Genomic DNA, 18971 nt, shown 5'->3' on the forward strand with positions numbered 1-18971 from the left:
CCCGCAGCAGGCGTTGTGTCCATCGGGGCGGACCGGCCGCTAGAGCTCTCCAGAAACTCCAGTATCCAGGTGAGGAACTTCCCACTCCGCTAACTCTAGTAACTTGCCTCTGGATTAGTTCATCTGGTTTGCTCCATCTATCTGCCTTTTGCCTCTCGAGGCCGTTGAGGCCCACCTGCAGGCAGGTGCTCCTAGTTCTCTGTCCGGCTCAGGGGAAGGAAGGTGGCTGTTAGAGCGTTGTTTTCTAATTAGCGCAGGTGGAACTCCAAGCATTCCCTGGGCGTCGCCTGGGCGCTGGAAACTCCGCCGGCCCAGGTAGGCGGGTCTGCGGCCCCTGCGTTTGTGCACCTTGGCGTGCAGGATCCAGCCTAAGTTTGGTCTGGGAGTACCCTGCGCGATCTGTGCCCTGAGGAATCAAGTTTGATTCTCAGGACGGCGGATCCTTGAGACTTCCTATGAGGGTCCGCCAGCCCAGAGCGTCCTGAGACGCTGGCGGGGACCTGGGCTGTGCAGTCAGCCGAACAGGGCAGGGGCTCACCTCCGGAGGCTGGCGACCAGCAGCAACAGCTAAACTGCACTCCAGCACAGGGGGCTGGGGTGCCAGAGCCCAAAGGCACCAGTAACTGGCAGGTTAAAAATTTCGCCGAGTCCAAACTCACTGAGAGGTCAGTGCTCCTTTCCAAGGTACCCTTTCCACTTCCTCTCCCACGCATTAGCGGGGAGGGGAAGGTGGTCGTGGATTTCTCAGTCCCTGAGAAGAGTGGCACAGTGGGAGAACAATTGTGTGTTAGGGTGGGCCCTGCTTGGTCACTGCAGAAGGCAGAAGGGTGTGCATGTATTTGCAGGCACTGGTGTGTGGTTTCTCCCTGATTTTCCACAGAACTCTACCAGCCCCAGGACACCTGTTTCTGCTCTACAACCCCCTTCATTGCTGGTATCTTTTGAAATTCCCAACAGCCCTTCTGGCAAGTGCAGGGAAGCTGGGGGAGGCGGGGCAACTTGACTGAAGCCACAAGGCAGTTGTGACTGAGGCAGCACAGGAACCCAGGTCTGTGGGCTCCAGGCCTTGCTGGGTCTTGGCGCAGCATGTAATGTCTTTCTCTCCTTACAGAGAGGCATCATGGGCTTCTGGAAGTCCTCCCCCTTCTTGGCTTTCAGCATCTTGGTCCTGTGCCAGGCAGGCAGCCTCCAGGCGGCACCATTCAGGTGAGGCAGCCTGAAGCCTTAGTTAGAACCTTCCCCTTCTACTGTCCCTGGGATCAGGCAGTCCTTGCTTCTGAAGTCACCCCTACAGTTAAGATGCTCGGTGGACACTGAATTCAGCCCTGCAGCAGCGGTGGGGAGTAGAAGGCATGTCCTCAGGGAAAGTCACAGAGACCAGGAAGCCTTGCTGCTTATCCTGGGGAGGAGGCAGGCAGGGGCTCAGAGCCTCTGTTGGGTTTGCTTCCCCTCCCCCAGGTCTGCTTTGGAGAGCCTCCCAGACCCCACTGCGCTCAGTGAGAAGGAAGGCCGCCTCCTGCTGGCTGCCCTGGTGAAGGCCTACGTGCAGAGGAAGGCAAATGAGCTGGAGCAGGAGCAGGAGCAGGAGGAGATGGAGGGCTCCAGGTAAGCCTCCCCACTCCGCCCTGGCACATCCGGAAAGACGTATCCGAGAGAGGTAGGAAGAACAGCCTTTGGCCAGAAGGAGTCCAGCAGCCTGTGGCTGTTCACCAGGCCATGCAGCGCTGCCGTCCTCAGGCTCCTGGAAGACCGGTCCAGGTGGAGCCGAAGAGACTGTGGTTAGACACATTAAAAAGGCCCATTCCTGAAAGCTGTTAGGAGATAGAATGGGGAAGTGTAGAACCCCTTACATGGGGCATTGGTCTTGCCCTACTGAGGAGAAATTCCAGCATCGGTTGGCTTGGGACTGGTAAGTGTGAAGCCAGGGGATGGACTTGGTATATCTCAGGATGTTTCAGAAATTGAACCAGTGTGTTCTTTCACACTGACAAGGAGCCTTTACTGCAGGTTGGCAAGGTGAAACCAAAGGCCTTTGCGGAGGGTAGGGTTGGGTAGGGCACTGTCTGAGGTAGGTCTGGGGTCTTTAAATGTGTAGGCTGTGCAAAGATGCGCACGTTGTCGGGGGGCCACATGCCCTGCTCCTGCCTCCCCTCCCTGCGTCCCCTGAGCTTGGAGCACACACCAGCCCCGGCCTGGCTGTGGCCCTGCTGGCTCAGAGGCATGAGATACACAAGCAGCTACCCTGCAAATCTCAGTGCAGAGCATGACGACTGACGTATTGCAGCATGAGGAATGCTAGAGAAGACTACCCCTTCCCCACCACAGTCCTTCCCCACCCTGCCCTGGCTCAAGAAACCTCTAGGTTCTCCTACTGGTGGATTGAGAACTGTGTGGCTGCCTGCCCCTCCTGCCTCTGCTCCAACTGCCCCCTCCCTGGCCCAGCCTTCTGCATGACTGCCCTCTGAGGCAGACCCTGGGCATGGTATTGTCTGGCATGTCTTTTCCCTGCAGCCTGGACAGCTTCCGAGCTAAGCGGTGCAGTAATCTGAGTACCTGTGTGCTGGGCACATACTCGAAGGACCTCAACAACTTTCATACATTCTCTGGCATCGGCTTCGGGGCTGAAACACCTGGGAAGAGAAGGGACATAGCCAGCGGCTTGGAGAGGGGCAGTTAACCCCACTTTGGGGCGCCCCAGGATGCCAACTGAACTCCCACTCCTTCCTGATTTCCCTTCCTGCTCCCACTGATGAACTTAGCGCATGCAGATTTCACTTCGGCAGCTCTTTAAGCTGGTATTGGCAGCTTTGCTTATGCCAGAGAATGCTGGGGATCTCAGGGTGGAAGGGAAGAGGGCAGGACTCCTAGACCAGGTTAGAGGTAAGAGCAAGGGAAGCTTTGTGAGATCCCAGAGGATTTCAAAGCAGAGCCCTCCCATTTCTGCTTCATCCCTCATGCTTCACCATTGATGAATAAACCTATTTTCTACAAGAATTTGCACTGTGGTGGTCATTACTCTGGTCCCTGTCTGAGGCTTGAGAGTGACCAGAGCCTATGTTCAAACGTAGCTTTAGCTTCAGGGTAGCTGGAAACAGGCCTTGGTGAGTGGTCCCTATAAACCAGCTCCACCATCAAGAACAGGTGTGCTGAGGAGCAGGTAAACACTTCTGGGGGAGGATGCGGCATCCGTACTCTCTGAGCCCCTTCCAGGTAAGACTTCGGGGGATTTTTATTTTCCCACGGAAAGTGGTTTTGTTGGTGTCTGTGGCTGCCGTCGGGCTGCTGGTCGCTCCTTGCATGTCTTGGGGGTAGGGCTGCGCTTTTGGTCATCCCTTCCTCCTGGTTCTAAAAGAACTCTATGTAAGTGCCAATAACTGTAGGTTTTAGTACATGTGTCCTGGAGTCTAGCTTAGCACTGGGTTTTTTCTTTTTCTTTTTCTTTAAGTTTTTATTTAAGTTCCAGTTAGTTAAAGTGCAGTGTAACATGAGCTTTGTGCATACCCTATAGTGATTGCACACTTCCGTACCATTGGCGTGGGGTGTTTTTCATGAAGGTCTTTGGGCAGGGCTCCTAGCCAAAGCTGCCAGGCCATTTCTCCTAACAGCTTTGATAATTGCATTTAGGAGAAACCCTTATTCTTAAGTGGTATGTCAAAGAGCTGCAATTCTCTTTATGAAGGCCCCATGGGGCAAGCTCCTGCCTCTTGCCTCTCACTGACAGGACTTGTCTTCTTTCTCCATCCTGCAAATCAGCATCACTGCCCAGAAGAGATCCTGCAACACTGCCACCTGCGTGACCCATCGGCTGGCAGGCTTGCTGAGCAGATCTGGAGCTGTGGTCAAGAACAACTTTGTGCCCACCGATGTGGGCTCTGAAGCCTTTGGCCGTCGCCGCAGGGACCTTCATGCCTGAGCAGCTACTGGACTCCAGGAAGAAGGTGACCACCCTTGTATTGTTGAATGGGAGGGGAAGGAATTTGGAGGTTATGATCCACATTTTGAACCCACTGGACCTGGTAGGGTGTTCAGATCCCTTCCTTCCAATAGCATTCTTCCTTCTGAATAGTGCGTTTCTTTTGTACCTCAGCCTAAAATCAGAGCACAGAGATAGGCTGCAGACACGCAGTGTCATCTTTCTAAGAGGAGATATGGAAAAAAAAAAAAAAAAAAGCTTGCTGATTGATAGTTGCTTTTTTTTATTTTTGCTAAAAGCCTATTGATACCTCAGACCCATACTTTGTAAATGCTATTTAAGGAAGCACTCCCGTAAATTTGTTTTCTTTTTAGTAATAATTGTGAATGTTCCCTTCTTGTCCTTCTTATTCTCCAATTTATCTTTCTTCTCCTCCACTTCCTCCTCCTTCTTCCTCTTCTTTTTTTATTTTTATTTTTTCCCATCTCAGGTAACCATGAAGCTGAACTCACCACTTCTATTAATTTCTGTTGACAACACTTGGTGAGAAGGCCCCATGGAAGATATACATGTTTGCATCCCAATAGATACTGGAAAAAAAAAAAAAAGCACCTTTGTCACTTGAAAGGAATGAAACTGAATGCAAAATAAGCTAATTCCATATGTATTGTGTATTTTTTTTAAATATATTTGATTATGTGTGCAGTGTGATGGCATCTATTATTGGCTTATCTGATAGCAAATGGGTTCTCTGAGAGCTATCCTGTTGATCATGGTGGCTCTGTCAAGCCTTAGCGGGGGCAATAAATCATTGCCTTCATGGCCTTTAGGACACATGGGAACAGTGATGCTTTGCCTTGTTGTCTAAGAACATGATTGTATACTTTGTTTAAGGAAATCTCCAATATTGTACCATTTGTGAACTTCATCAAGATTAAAAACATATTTTGGATACATGTGTTTTGAGACCCTGGTGGTTCATTTCAACTTGTTTCCCAGTGTAATAATAATAATAGTAGTCATTGATGTTTTTGGAGTGCTAACTCAAAATAGGCCAGATGATATTCTAAGACAGTGTTTTATACCTATTAATTCATTTAATCTTTATGACAACTCCATGAAGGAGATGCCATTATTATTTCCACTTTGTATCTGAGGAAACAGAAGCCTGGAGAAGTTAAGTCCAAAGTCACATAGATCGTGGCAGACTCAGGTGGTGGTTTCCAGAGTCTACGGTTGAAACCACTGTGTTGTATACTTCTCGACAGTGGCTTCTGACATGTTCCAGAGACCCATGCATTATTCTTTGACCTAATGGCCTGACATGGTAGATTTTGAAGACAAATGGAAAAAAAAACCAAAACATACAAACAACCTAGACTTTATATAATAAAATGCGTCCCCTCTGCCCCATTACTTGGTGGTACAAGTTGAAAGTTTGTGTCCCTACCCCCCCAAAAATTGTATATTGAAACCTCACCCCCAAAGTGATGGTCTTGGGAGGTGGGGCATTGGGAAGGTGATTAGGTCATAAGGGCCATCCCTTGGGGAATGGGATTTGTGTCCTTTCAAATGAGGATGGAAAGGAATCCCTTGCTTTTTTTGCCATAAAAAGTCACAGTCAGAAGACTGCTCTGAGGGAGGAAAGGGGCCCCCACCAGACATGAAATCTGTGGGTGTCTTGATTTTGGATTTCACAGGCTATAGAACTGAGAAATAAATATTTGTTATTTAAAAGCCACCCAGTTTGTAGCATTTTGTTATAGCAGTTCCAATAGACTAAGACACTTGGCTTCAACCATGATCCTTTTATGGTCAATGTTGTTACATCTATGCATCATCTCTTACACCCCCCACATGTATTATAACATCAATGTAACCATAAATACTTCCCCATACATGGGAAGGACTTTTTAAACATAATCACAACTAAAGTAAATTAACAGTAATTTCTTAATTCCTATATCTTATATCTAGTCATGATTCAAATTCAAATTCAAATCCATAAGATAATGTGCATATATAAAATCAGGGCTCAACTTATATCTTCACACTGTTGCGGGTTTATATGTTTTTTGTTTTTTTCTGGTTTATATGCTTTAAGGCCCTTTTGATCTAGAGGTTGGCTGTTCCATTGTTTTTTCCCCCCTTGCAATTTTATTTGTTGGAGAAACTAATTATTTGTCCAATAGGGCTTTCCACACTTTGAAGTTTGATGACTACATTTCTGTGGTGAGGTTTAACATGCTCCTTTATCTGCTTTATTTCTTGAGAATCAGTGAGTGAGGAGAAAGAGAAGTTAGAGGCAAGGTCAGAGAAGTAATGAGAAGGGCAGATCATGTAGGACCTTACAGGGCACAGGAAAGACTTCGGCTTCCTGTCAGCTTCTCTTCAGTAAAGCAGAAACCGCATCAGTAATTTTCAACAGAAAGTAAAATTTAAGAAACTGACGAAGCAGGTAGTAGAGTTCTAAAAAAGCAAAAGAGAACAAGAGTTAGCACAGAGATAGAAAGTGAAGGAGGCGGCTGCCATCCTCAGGGGCTGGGGAACAAAGACAAGAGTTGGGGTGCTGAAAATCTAGAACCTTGGAGAAGGACGCTCAGACCACTAAGAGGGGGGATGGGCTGATGCAGTATCTTTGCAAGGGTGTGACAAAACTGTTCAAGGAGTATGGGAAAACAAAATAAAACTGGAAACGACTTCCCTGCCAGAGTAAACTCTGAAGGTGATACTGACAGAGACAGAAATCAAAATGGGAAAGAGCAAGTTTCTTTTTCTTCATGCCTTCTTATCTCCTTTAAGTGTTCCCAACTGGCAGACTCTGAGATCCACCTGACGAAGGAAAACACAGCTCTCAGAGTCCCAGCTCCATCCCTCTGTTACAGCATATTGTTTTAAATTGACGTAGAGAAAGGTCAATTCCATTTGGTGTATAGTTCTATAAATTTCAACAAATACACCGAGTTGGGCAATCACCACCACAATAAAGATACAAAGACGTTTCATTGTTCTTCAGTAGTCTCCCATGCTTCTCTTTTGCCCCCTTGACCTCAACCCCTGCTAACAACTGTTATGTCTCTGTCCATCTAGTGTATTTTTTATATTTACCTTTTAACATTGAGATATAATTGACACATAACACTGTATTAGTTCTGTGTACATGACATAAGGATTTGCTATTTGTAGATAATGTGAAATGGTCACCGTAATAAGTCTAATCAGCATCCATCACCACACATAGTAATAATTTTTTTCTTGTGATGAGACCTTTTAAGATCTACTCTCTTAGCAACTTTCAAATATATAGTAAGGTATTGTTAACTATAGTCCCCATGTGTACATTACATTCTCCAGGACTTACTTACCTTATAACTGGAAGTTTGTACCTTTGGACCCCCTTCACTGACTGCCCCTGCCTCTGGCGACCACAAATCTGTTCTGTTCCTTTGAGTTTGGTTTTTGTTGCTTGTGTTTTTTTTTTTTTTCTCAATTCCACATATAAGTGAGACCATCCAGTATTTGTCTTTCTCTATCTGGCTTATTTCACTTAGCATAATGATCTCAAGGTCTACTCATGTTGTAACAAGTGTCAGGATTTCTTTCCTTTTTATGGTGAATAATCTTCCGTTATACCTATATCTATACATTTCTCCCCGTATATATATAAATGGCATATATATCACATCATCTTTAACCTTTATCTGTTGATAGTTGTTTTTTTTTTTTTAACATCATATCTTCTGTATTGTAGGTAATGCTGCAGTGAACATGCGGGTGCAGATACCTTTTTGAGATAATGATTTCATTTCCTTCAGATAAATACCTAGAAATGGAATTGCTGGATCATATGGCAGTTCTATTTTTAATTTTTTGAGGAACCTCCATACTCTTTTCTATTGTGGCTGCACTGATTTCCATTCCCAACAGTCTGCAAGGGTTCCCTTTTCTCCACATCATTGCCGACATTTATTATTTTGTATCTTTTTGATAATAGTCATTCTAAGGGTTGTGACATAATATTTCGGTGTGATTGTGATTTGCATTTCCCTGATGATTAGTGATGTTGAACACCTTTTCATGTTTCTATCGGCCATTTGTATATCTTCCTTGGAAAATATCTATTCAGATCCTTCTGCCTTCTCCAGAATGTCATATAAATGAAATTAGTACGTAGCTTTGAGTCTTTTACTTAGCATAATGCATTTGAGACTTATCCATGTTGTTGCATGTATAAATAATTTGTTTCCTTTTATTGCTGGGCAGAATGACATTGTAGGCATGTACTACAGTTGGATAATTCATTTATCTGTTGAAGGATACTTGGATTGTTTCCAGTTTTTGGCATTTATGAATTCAGCTCCTATAAATTTCTGTGTATAGATTTTTGAGTGAAAATAAGTGTAGTGGGATGAATGGAGCTCCCCAAAAATATATGTCTATGTTCTGATCCTTGCGGTATGTGAATATTTCCTTGTTTGGGAAAGGGTCTTTGGTGATGTAATTAAATTAGGAGTCTTAAAATGAGGTCATCCTGGATTATTTAAGTAGGTCTTAAATCCAAGGATATGCTTTTACAAGAGATATGCAGAGAAAATACATACAGAGTAGAAGGTGATGTGAAGACAGAAGCAGAGAGTCACAAGCCAAGGAAGCCAAGTTAGCCAGCAACCTTTAGAAGCTACAAGTGGCGTGGAGTGGATATTCCCCTAGAATCTCTGGAGGGAGTAGAGCCCTGTTGGCCTCTGGAATGGGAGAATAAGTTTCTGCTGTTTTAAGCCACCAAATTTGTAGCAGTTTGTTATGATATCCCCAGGAAACTAATAAAGTATTTACAATTTTTTTTTTTTTAGGTAAATACCTTGGAATGGGATTGCTGTCATTTGGCAAGTATATTTATTTTTTTCCTTAAAAAGTCTTTTATTTTTATAATTACCTTCTAATCTCTGTCCCCATACAGTTACATGCTTGATAATTGTTACCAAATAATCTACAGATAATACCTTATATTCTGCTTATTATTACATATACTATAATAAACATAATTATATTGCTTAATTAAGCAAAGTAAGAAAAATGAATTACAAAAGCTTGGAAAAATCCAGCCATGATAACAGATTTCAGTAAGTTTAATTCAACCATAACTTTTGTATTGTTTTCCTTTTATGGGTTTATTTTACATAGTTCTGTACTGCTGTATTTTATTTTATTTTTTTAACTGACCATTCTATTGTTTCCTTCCTTCCTTCCTTCCTTCCTTCCTTCCTTTCTTTCTTTTAGTTTTATAGCCATTATGTCTGCTCTAATCTTTTTGTGTGTGTGTGTGTGTGTGCTCTAATCTTTATTGTTTCCTTCCTTTGGCTTGTTTTGTGGGATTTGGGGTGGGGGGGGCTTGGGTTCTTCTTTTTCTAGCTCCTTTCACTGTAAGGTTAGGTTGTATATTTGAGATTTTTCTTACTTCTTGAGGCACTTCTATTGCTATAAACTTCCCTTTTAGAACTGCTTTTCCTGCATGCCAGAAGTTTTGGGCCTTGGTGTTTTCATTTTCATTTGTTTCCATGTAATTTTAAAAATTTCTTCTTTTAATCTCTTGGTTAGCCCATTCATTCTTCAATAACATGTTATTGTAACCTCCATGTGCTCATTCCAGATTTTTTCTTGTGGTAGGTTTCTAGTTTCATAGAAAATATGCATGATAGGACTTTGATCTTTTTGAATTTGTTGAGACTTGTTTTATGGCCTAATATGTGATCAATTCTGGACAATGTTCCATGGGCACTTGAAAAGAATATGTATTCTGCTGTTTTAGGATGGAATATTCTGAAAATATCTGTTAAATCCATTTGGTCCAGTGTGTCATTCAAAGCCACTCTTTCCTTGTTGATTTAATGTGTGGGTGATCTATTCATGGATGTAAATGGGCTGTTACAGTTCCTTACTATTATTGTATTACTGCTAATGAGTTCCTTTATTTTTGTTGTTACTTGTTTTATGTATTTGGTGCTCCCATGTTGGGTGCATACATATTTACAATTGATATATTTTCTTTGAGATTATCCCTTTTATGACTATATAGCATCCTTCTTTGTCTCTTGTTACCATCTGTGTTTTAAAGTCTATTTTGTCCAATATAAATATTGCTACTGTCTTTCTTTTGACATTCATTTGCATGATAAATGTTTCTTCATCCCCTCACTTTCAATCTGCAGGTGTCTTTAGGTCTGAGATGAGTCTCTTGTAGACAGCATATAGATGGTTCTTTTTTTTCTTTTTCTTTCTTTTTTTTTTTTTTTTTTTTTAGAGAGAGCTGGGTGGGTGGGGTGGGACAAAGGAGAGTAAGAAAGAGAATCTTAAGCCGGCTCTATGGCTAGAGCAGAGCCTGATGTGGGGCTTGATCTCACAATCCCCAAATCATGACCTAAGCTGAAATAAAAAGTCATACACTAATCAACTGAGCAACCTAGATGCCCCAGTGGGTCTTGTTTTTTTAATTTACTCTGTCACCCTATGTCCCCTTGATTAGAGTGTTTAGTCCTTTTGCATTCAAAATAATTATTTATAGATATGTATTTTTTGTCACTTTGTTACTTGTTTTGTGTTTGTTTTTGTAATGAGCTAAACTTCAGATTTTCAGTTGGACACTTGACATGTTCAATTTGAGAAATTAGAAAAGAAAAGTGGAAAAAACCTAAAGAACATGAAAAGGAGATGATAAAACAGAAATTAACTATGAGATGAGGATTAAATAAAGAAGATCAACAAAGCCAAAAGTTTGTTCTTTAAAAAGGTAGATGGAATTGACAAATAGTGAGGTTGAGCAGGAAAAAAAGAGAGCATACACAAATAATACCAAGAATAAAAAGGAGAACACGCCTATAGATAGAGCAGAGATGAAATTATAGTAAAAGAATATCACAACTATCTTTATGCCCCCAATTTTTATAATATTGGACAAATTCCTAGGAAATGGGCAAATTCTTAGAAAATCTGAAAGTATTAAAACTCACTTGGTGGGAGTGGAAATCCTGAATATGTCTATAACTATAATATATTGAATCAGTTTTGTAAAATCTTATCACAACAACAGCATAGACTTGCTGAAGTTATGATGAATTCTCTCAAATATTCAAGGCATCAATTCCATTTATATACAGAATTTTATCAAAAATAGAAAAAGAAGAAATATTGCCTAACTCATTTTAGAAGGCCAGTGTGACAAAGATATTAAGAGCAGAAAATAAGTTCATGAGAAAGAAAAAATTCAATTCAATCCCACTCACGTACATAGATGCATATATCCTAACCGGAACTATAACAAACAAAAATAACAGTATACCTAAAACAATGCATCATGACCAATAATTGCTTGCTTCCCAAACATAAGAGTGATTTGACATCTGAAAATCCATTAATCCATAAAAAATTAATAAATTTAGTAATATTATGATTAGCTCAGTAGATAAAATGATCTGAGAAAACCTCAGAGTAATCAGGGAATGGAAAGGAACATTATTTTCTTTTTAAAGATTTATTTTTTTACTTGAGAGAGAAAGAGACAGGGGAATGGCAGAAGGAGAGAGAATTTCAAACAGACTACCCACTGAGCATGGAGACTGATAGGAGGTTTGATCCCATGATCCTGAAATCATGACCTGAGTGAAAATCAAGAGTCATGCCCAACCAACTGAGCTATCCAGGTACCCAGAAAGGAACATTCTTAACCTGATTATAGACCAAAAATCTGCAACAATTATCAATCTTAGTGAATAACATTAAAAAGAATCCCTTTAAAATCAGGTAAAAAGTTAAGAAACCAACTATCACTGATTCTATGTAGCAATTTACAACAGATTCTAGCTAATTCACTAAAACAAGAAAGAGAAAAGAAGTTTTTAAAATGGGGGAGAAATTTTAATAATTTTATATGTTGAATCCCCCAAACAATACAGAAATAAAATTATTAGAGTTGATAAAAATATTTGGAAAATGGCTGGCCATGAGATTAGTAAACCTTAAATAGACTGACTTACAGTAAATGTTTTGAAAATATGGTAAACAAGAGATACCAATGACAATAGCAATGTGTATATGTGTGTGTATGTATATATATATACATACACACATATATATGTGTAGAATCTAGGAATAAATTAAACAAATATGTGCTGAGAAACCATCAGACTTTATTGAGAGATGCTAAAAAAAAAAAAGAGAGCAAAATAGTAGAAGAAACATCCTATGTGCATAGCTGAAAAAACTCAGTATCTTAAAGGTGTGAAATATCTCATAATTAAATTCAAAGCAAATTTGAGAAATACTAGGGTTTTCCTTAGAATCTGGCAAGTTGATTTTAAAGTTATATAGAAAAGAAAATGGTTAAGAACAGGCAAATGTTCCTGAAAAAAATAATATTTTTTGAGGATTGCTTACCTTATAAACCTATATCAACTAAAACAAAGGGGTATTGATCTAGCAATTACTCAATGGGAAATCATCAAGACCCCAGAAATAGATTCACACATATGTAAAATTTTGCCAGAAGAACTACCCAGTAAATGAGTTTGGACAATTGGTTACACCTTTGGGAGAGAAAATGAACTTGAATCCTATCTTGAACCTTGAAAAATACCAATTCAAGATGGGTTGGGATTCTACTGTGAAAAGAAAATACTTAGAACATTTAGAAGAAAATATAAGGGAAGTCTTTCTGACCTCAGAGTAAAGAAGTCATCTTAACTTCAGCAGTGCTAACCATAGAAGAAAAGTCAATAAATTAAAAAACTCCTATTTTTTAAAAAAATGCAACAAAATGAAAAAACAATTGGCAAACTAGTAGAGGTATTTGTAACACATATGATCAATAAAGGATAGCATTGTATCATATAAATATAGGAGGTATACATCTATCTATCTATCTATCTATCTATCTGTCTGTCTATCTATCTGCCTACCTACTTACCTGCCACCCATCATATGTAGTGGACATGAGAGAAACAGGCCCTGAACTGGGTATGGGAGGCTTATTTCTGAGGTATAAGAGCCTCAATAGAAGAGTAATGACTTTAAATATTTGAAATCCCCCTGAATCTATTGAAAGATCTCCTTTCAGAAATCTCAGGATCATCCTCATTCCTGATTAATGTCTTAATTTCATATAGGACACCTGGTGATCATATGATATAATTCCATAAAGGCAGGCTTAAACTTCAAGTTTGGATTTTGGTCATTTTGTTCCTACAACTGATGAGAAATTTCTTCAACATTATCATAGAAAACCCAAAGTCCTTGAGTTTGAGAAAACTCAAAGTCTTTGAGTTCACACCTTGAGTTTGAGAATTTGGGGATTGTAGGGACATAAGTATCCACCTCGACCCTGAGATTCTTGGATTACCAATATCCTTGCATTTAACGGGAACTTGGTTCCAGGTAACCAATTTCTTACGAGTGTCATAGTTGCTGTATTTCCGTTCTGGAATGTGAATGGGCTTTCATGCTATTTACCTATTTCAGCTAAATAAATATCCTAAATTTCCTAAATTTAAATATTCTAAGTTTAAATATCCTAAGTTTAAATATCCTAAGTTTAGGATATTTAAACTTAGGATATTTAAATACCCTAAACTTGGGATTTAGGATATTTAAATATCCTAAATTTCCTTTTTCTGAACATTTCCCTAAGTATCTGTCTCCTGCATTCCATTCATGGCATCAATCTCCGTGTCAGTAAAAGTTCTTGGCTGGAAGCAATAACATTGGACTTGGGTACTGTCATGTGGGAAAGCAATCTCTTTGGAAGAATATAGGAACCTCACTGAATTCCTGAATCCATAGAATGTGGGGAAGGCTTAGCTGAATGAGTGGTTCTGGCTCAGGGTCTCTCTTGAGATTGCAGTTAAGATGTCAGTCAGAGCTGCAGTCTCCAAAGACTTAAATGGAGGGTCTTCTCTAACCTCACTCATGTGACTGTTGACAGGAGGTTTCAGTTTCTTGTCATGCTGCCCTCTTCATAACATCATTCATGTTGTGGTTTATCCCAGAGCAATTGATTGAAGGAGGAAAATGGCTGGGTTGGGGGAGAGAATGAGAGTGCAAGATGGAAGCTGCAGGGTCTTTCATATCTGAATTATTTCTGTTATATTCTGCTCATCATACAGACCAACCCTAGTACAATGTGGGGGAAATTACACAAAGGTGTGAATACTAGGGGAAGAGATCATTGGGGGCTGTCTTTGAGACTTCCTACTGCAATGGAAGTGGAGGACAAAGCTAGGAAACAGGAAGAAAATAGGGATGGTCTTGAAGGCCAGCCAGTAAAACTTCAGAAAATGGCACAGTGGGAACAGAGATCTTTACATTGTTGCCACTGTGATGAATATAACCTTCAGTCATTCAGCACTGTTGGTCACTCATTCAAGATTTAGAATCCTTAGAGATTTTTGAGACTGCTGCATGTGCTTGCATCCCCTCTGTGACGGGTTAAGGAGACATTCAGCTTCTGTTGGGAGAAACAAGAACCATCTTCCACCAAGACTACACCCAATAAGGAATTCTTCGGATGGGAGGTCAGGGTGCTAATATGAAAGAAAGTTTTAAAACTAGATGTCTCACTGCCCCCTCCAAAAAGACAGTAGACACGTTAGTCAATAGACAATATTCTATATAGTCATATAGAGTTGAGGACTCCTACGTGGCTAACACAATCTATAGCTTTTATTGACCTCTGCTGGTAATTAGATGTGGTAGTCACTGGAATTTGAATACAAGGTAATGCAAATGTAGCAAGTGTCTTTCAGAGTTTGTTTTGGAGAGGAATAATACTTTCTAAATAATAGCATCCATCCATCTGATGATTCTTCAGTTGCCTCAAATCTGAGCCTCAAGAAAAAGAGTAGAAGTCATTCTACTTTAATCTATTGCAGACAAAGAGACAAAATTTCCATTATTTTGTATGTCTTGTGTTAGGGAATGATATTCTGCCTGTATAACCTTTCATTCTTATTCAATGAATATTGTGTTTGGAGCTCACCTATAGGGATATAACAGTAAAGGATAAAACCAGAGCCCTTCTATTAGAGATAAGGTCTCTCCTATAGAGTAAGCTTATTCCTTGTTCCAGTTATCTAGGGAAGCAGGCCTGCTTCTCCAATAAAACTAATACTAGGGAGAAGTGTCCCAAGTAACTGGAAGGGAATTGATCTCATCTTTGGCCTTGATTTCAGAGAAAGGATGTTAGGATGGCTAGAAGGAGGTTCACTGATGCTGGGTGTTAAGATGACACTGACCACAAGGAGGCAGGCTGGGAATTGAGAAGGCAGGACCCAGGAAGGTGGCCAACCTTTTGAAGCTAGTTGATGGTAGTCTTTCTGGGATGGAAGTGAATTGTTAAAGGCCTTTGAGCCCTAGGAATGAACTCCTTGTGGTAATCCCAGCCTTTGGCAATAAAGCTAGACTTATTATTCCCCCAGCTTTTATTTACCTGTTGTTCTCCGTCTGGGTTCAAAAAAATCTGTGAAACTTCTGGGCAGACTCAGCTGGGTACCTTAGAAGAAGAGCCTGTGTTCTGCATGAGCTGGAGACGTCATATATATGTAAAGCCACAGTCCACTTTCTCTTGACTGTTGGGGTTATTTGCTTTGGGAATGCAGAATGAGGAAGTAAAGTTTAGTGAGAAGCATGAACATATACTATATATCTCTTGAGGCTCATATCTGGAACATCATGAGCCAGACTGTGTGCAAATTCTGGTCCCTGCTCTGGCTGCCTTCTTGAGACCCCAAACTTGAGCTGATATTGACTGGAGCAAAGATCTGGACATTTTGTCACTAAGATACCAGAATAATGAGCTAAAGGCCTAAAAACTTTTCAAGGACCCATGACAATGCTCAAGTTTCCAAAGTTAAGTGATTAGCTCCAAAATATGAAAATTGTGAAACATTGAAAAAATGTTTATTTAAATATCTACATGGACATTGGTCTACTCCAACTCGACTCTGGTGTAGTTTTATATAAACTATATTTAATGTTAGGTGCAGGTGCATTTTAATATAATGTAGGGTGAGGATGTCAACAATAAAAGTGTAGGCCACCTGGCAACATCTTAAAATACCCTGTCTCCCCCAGGCCCTTCCTCGGAGTGCAAAGCAGCCCCTTCTCCACCAGAGGGCGCACAAAGCAGGCACTTAAATTTGTTCTGCCAGGACCCCTTCCACCCAGTCTCTCCAGCAGGTCTCTCAGATTGACCTCTCATTCTTCCCTCTCCGAGCCTTGGTTTTCTGGTCTATAAGTTTGGGATAATAACGACTTCCTCAACATCCTATCGAAGGTACTCAGGATTCTGGGGTAGATGGTAGTCCTTTAGGGAAGAGAGAGACTAGAAATTTCTCCTTGTCTGGGGACCTGGTCTGAGATGCCCAGGGACTAGAAAAAGGGCAGCCATAAGTGAGACTTGTTTGGTTACCTTCTATGTCCCTCAAAGGACACAAGCTGAGACAGAGAGGAAGGAGTAGTGGGAGCAGGGGGCACCAAGGACATGAACTCAGCATCATGCATTCCGACACAGGACTGGTCTTCCTCCTGAGTCTCTTTTCTAAGATTTATTATTTCAAAATGCTGTCTGAGCTCAGAGGAGACATAACTATCTCCTGTCTGGAGTTGGGGGATTGGGTGAAGGCAAAATTAGGTTTTATGGAAGTTTTTTGGAGGAGTTAGTCTTGAACTCAATGCAGAAGTGTTGGAAGGGTTGTTTTTGTTATTTATTAAAAAGGTTTTTTAATTAAAAAAATTACTGAGAGGAGCCTGAGGAGACATGACAACTAAATGTAATGAGGTATCCTGGATGGGATCCTAGAATAGGAGACATTCGGGAAAATCTAAGGAAATTTGAGTAATATGGGCTTTAGTTAATAATAATGTATCCACAGTGGCTCATTAAGTGTAACAAATATGCCATACCAATGTAAGCTGTTAATAATAGAGGAAGCCAGCTACATGGTAAATGGGAAGTGTCTATACTGTCTTTGAAAATTTTCTGGAAATCTAAAACTGTTTTAAAATTAAAGGTTTATTTTTAAAAATTCAATAACTTCTTTTTGTAATTACTAAATAAAAATAACAGAAAATTTAGAAAATACAAGAAAGCAAAAAAAAAAAAATGAAGAGGATGGACTGTGTTTGTTATTTATCTTACATGGCAGAGAAATCCACTATTAAGTCTGGTGTATAGTCTTTCTTTTATATTCTGTGTACATACTTCCTTGAAATCTGTCTTTTTCAATGTATATCTTTCTATATCATTCAATATTCTTATATTATTCTGTATGTCTATTTCACATTCCATTGAAGAAATGTGCCAGGGTTATTTAATCAATCCCTTGTGTACATAATGTATATTGTATATTTTTACTTTTAGAGAGATTTCTATTATTGTAAAAAATGCTGTAATAGGGGCACCTAGGTAGCTCAGTGGGTTAAAGCCTCTGCCTTCGGCTCAGGTCGTGGTCCCGGGGTTCTGGGATCGAGCCCCGCATTGGGCTCTCTCAGCAAGAAGCCTGCTTCCTCCTCTCTCTGCCTGCCTCTCTGCCTACTTGTAATCTGTCTCTCAAATAAATAAAAATCTTTTTAAAAATGCTGTAATAATCAGCTTTAGAGCTAAATTTTGTAAAATATGGCTATTTCCTTAGAGGGAGTGTACATGGACACAACCTGGGATCGTCTTAATCCAATTTTAATCTAATTGATATAATTATTTTTTATCTTTTCTGAAGTGAGATTGTAGAGTCAAAGAGTAAATGCATATCTAACTTTGCTAGATCCAGGCACTGTACCATATTGCATTCCACCAGCCATGTGTGAGCATCTTTGTGTTTCCCAGTCTCGCCTCCTGGATATGTTGTCAAATTTCTGGATGACTTAACACAGGGAGAGATGGAGTGACATAAAACACAGACACAGAAGATAAAATATAGGAGGAACAAACAGGAAGAGATGAGGACACACTTCTAACAATCGGAGCTAACAATAGCATAGGCTTCTCTGGAAGTGGTAGGCTCCCTGTCACTGGAGGTATTCAAGGAGAGGCCAGATGACCATTCAATAGAATTTGGTGCAGAAGATGTCTGCTACTTGGCATCAGGACTGAGGACCTTCAATGCCTGGAGAAAAACACACAGCTGTATTCATTGATTGCCTCATTTTAGATCCCTGAATCCATGAGCCTGAGCCTTAATTGGTTTTATTTTGTTTTGTTTTACTGCCAGGAAATCATATGTCTTTAGTCCATTCACTCTCCCATATACTTCTAGATCATTATTTCACACCTTCTCCTCAAAAATCCCAATACCTCCTCCAGCACCTGACCTTGCTTCCTACTTCATTGAGAAAACAACATCAATCAGAAGAGACCCTTCAAAGACTCCACCAAAAGTGCTATACACTGGTATCTGATTCCTGGTCCGCTTCTCCCACTAGTTGCTGTAGATGAACTTTCACTGCTCCTAGCTAAAGCCATTTCTTCCATTTGTGCAATAGATCCCATTCTCTTCCCATGACTCAAGGGCATTCCTCCAGTTACTCTCCATCTCGCTCTCATTCTTTCCTATACCCCTCCCTCCCACCCTTGCTTACTTTGCTCCAGTTCCCTAGTCTTTTGCTCTTGCTTAAACATTAGATTCATACTTGTCTTAGGGTCTTTGCTTGGACTGTTTCCTTTTCTTGGAAAGCTCTTCTCCCAGATAACCAGCTGAGTAATAACACATAAACCCCTTACCTCTATATACATTGATTGGATTTAAAAAAGAGTCTAACTGCAGGTTCTTCACAAAAAATATCAAAATGTAGGAATATAAAATGGGCAAAGGAAAGAATGCAATTTACCATAAAAAGAGTTATCAAAATAATGGTAATCTAGCTTTATTAATTTTGAATAAATTTGACTTTAAATCAAAAACATCACAGAGATAATGAGGCCCTTATAATAATAAAACCCAACATTTTCTGACAGGTTGTAAGAATTCTAAATGTATATGCTCCTAATAACATAACCTCAGAATGTATAAAGTAGAAA

General features: G+C 40.5%; 1 protein-coding gene and 1 long non-coding RNA gene across 3 annotated transcripts in view; one reads left to right on the top strand and one right to left on the bottom strand.

The window, feature by feature from the left end:
• On the top strand, positions 1-4867 carry LOC309840762 (calcitonin). 2 transcript variants are annotated; one of them, XM_082683212.1, is made up of 5 exons: positions 1-69; positions 1112-1206; positions 1459-1605; positions 3754-3938; positions 4404-4867. In XM_082683212.1, exons 2-4 carry the CDS (start codon positions 1121-1123, stop codon positions 3911-3913), a joined length of 393 nt encoding a protein of 130 aa, XP_082539338.1. In that variant the 5' UTR covers positions 1-69; positions 1112-1120; the 3' UTR covers positions 3914-3938; positions 4404-4867. The 2 variants fall into 2 exon arrangements, with proteins under 2 accessions (XP_082539338.1, XP_082539337.1); XM_082683211.1 differs by lacking the exons at positions 3754-3938; positions 4404-4867 and adding an exon at positions 2512-2994.
• Positions 4180-18971, bottom strand: part of LOC309840768 — a 25431-nt gene continuing 10639 nt past the window's right edge. The window contains exon 3 of the long non-coding RNA XR_014298779.1: positions 4180-4503. This is a non-coding gene — a long non-coding RNA (uncharacterized lncRNA). The remainder of the gene's footprint in view (positions 4504-18971) is intronic.

The sequence above is a fragment of the Mustela nivalis genome, assembly GCF_964662115.1.
Source record: "Mustela nivalis genome assembly, chromosome: 9".
Lineage (NCBI taxonomy): Eukaryota > Metazoa > Chordata > Mammalia > Carnivora > Mustelidae > Mustela > Mustela nivalis.

What these genes read in the sequence shown, in the direction of transcription:
- LOC309840762 (XM_082683211.1), top strand. Translation starts at nt 1,121, where the DNA reads ATGGGCTTCTGGAAGTCCTCCCCCTTCTTGGCTTTCAGCATCTTGGTC. An exon ending in CTCCAGGCGGCACCATTCAG is followed by an intron (nt 1,207 to 1,458) that starts GTGAGGCAGCCT and finishes CCCCTCCCCCAG; the next exon opens with GTCTGCTTTGGAGAGCCTCC. An exon ending in GAGGAGATGGAGGGCTCCAG is followed by an intron (nt 1,606 to 2,511) that starts GTAAGCCTCCCC and finishes TTTTCCCTGCAG; the next exon opens with CCTGGACAGCTTCCGAGCTA.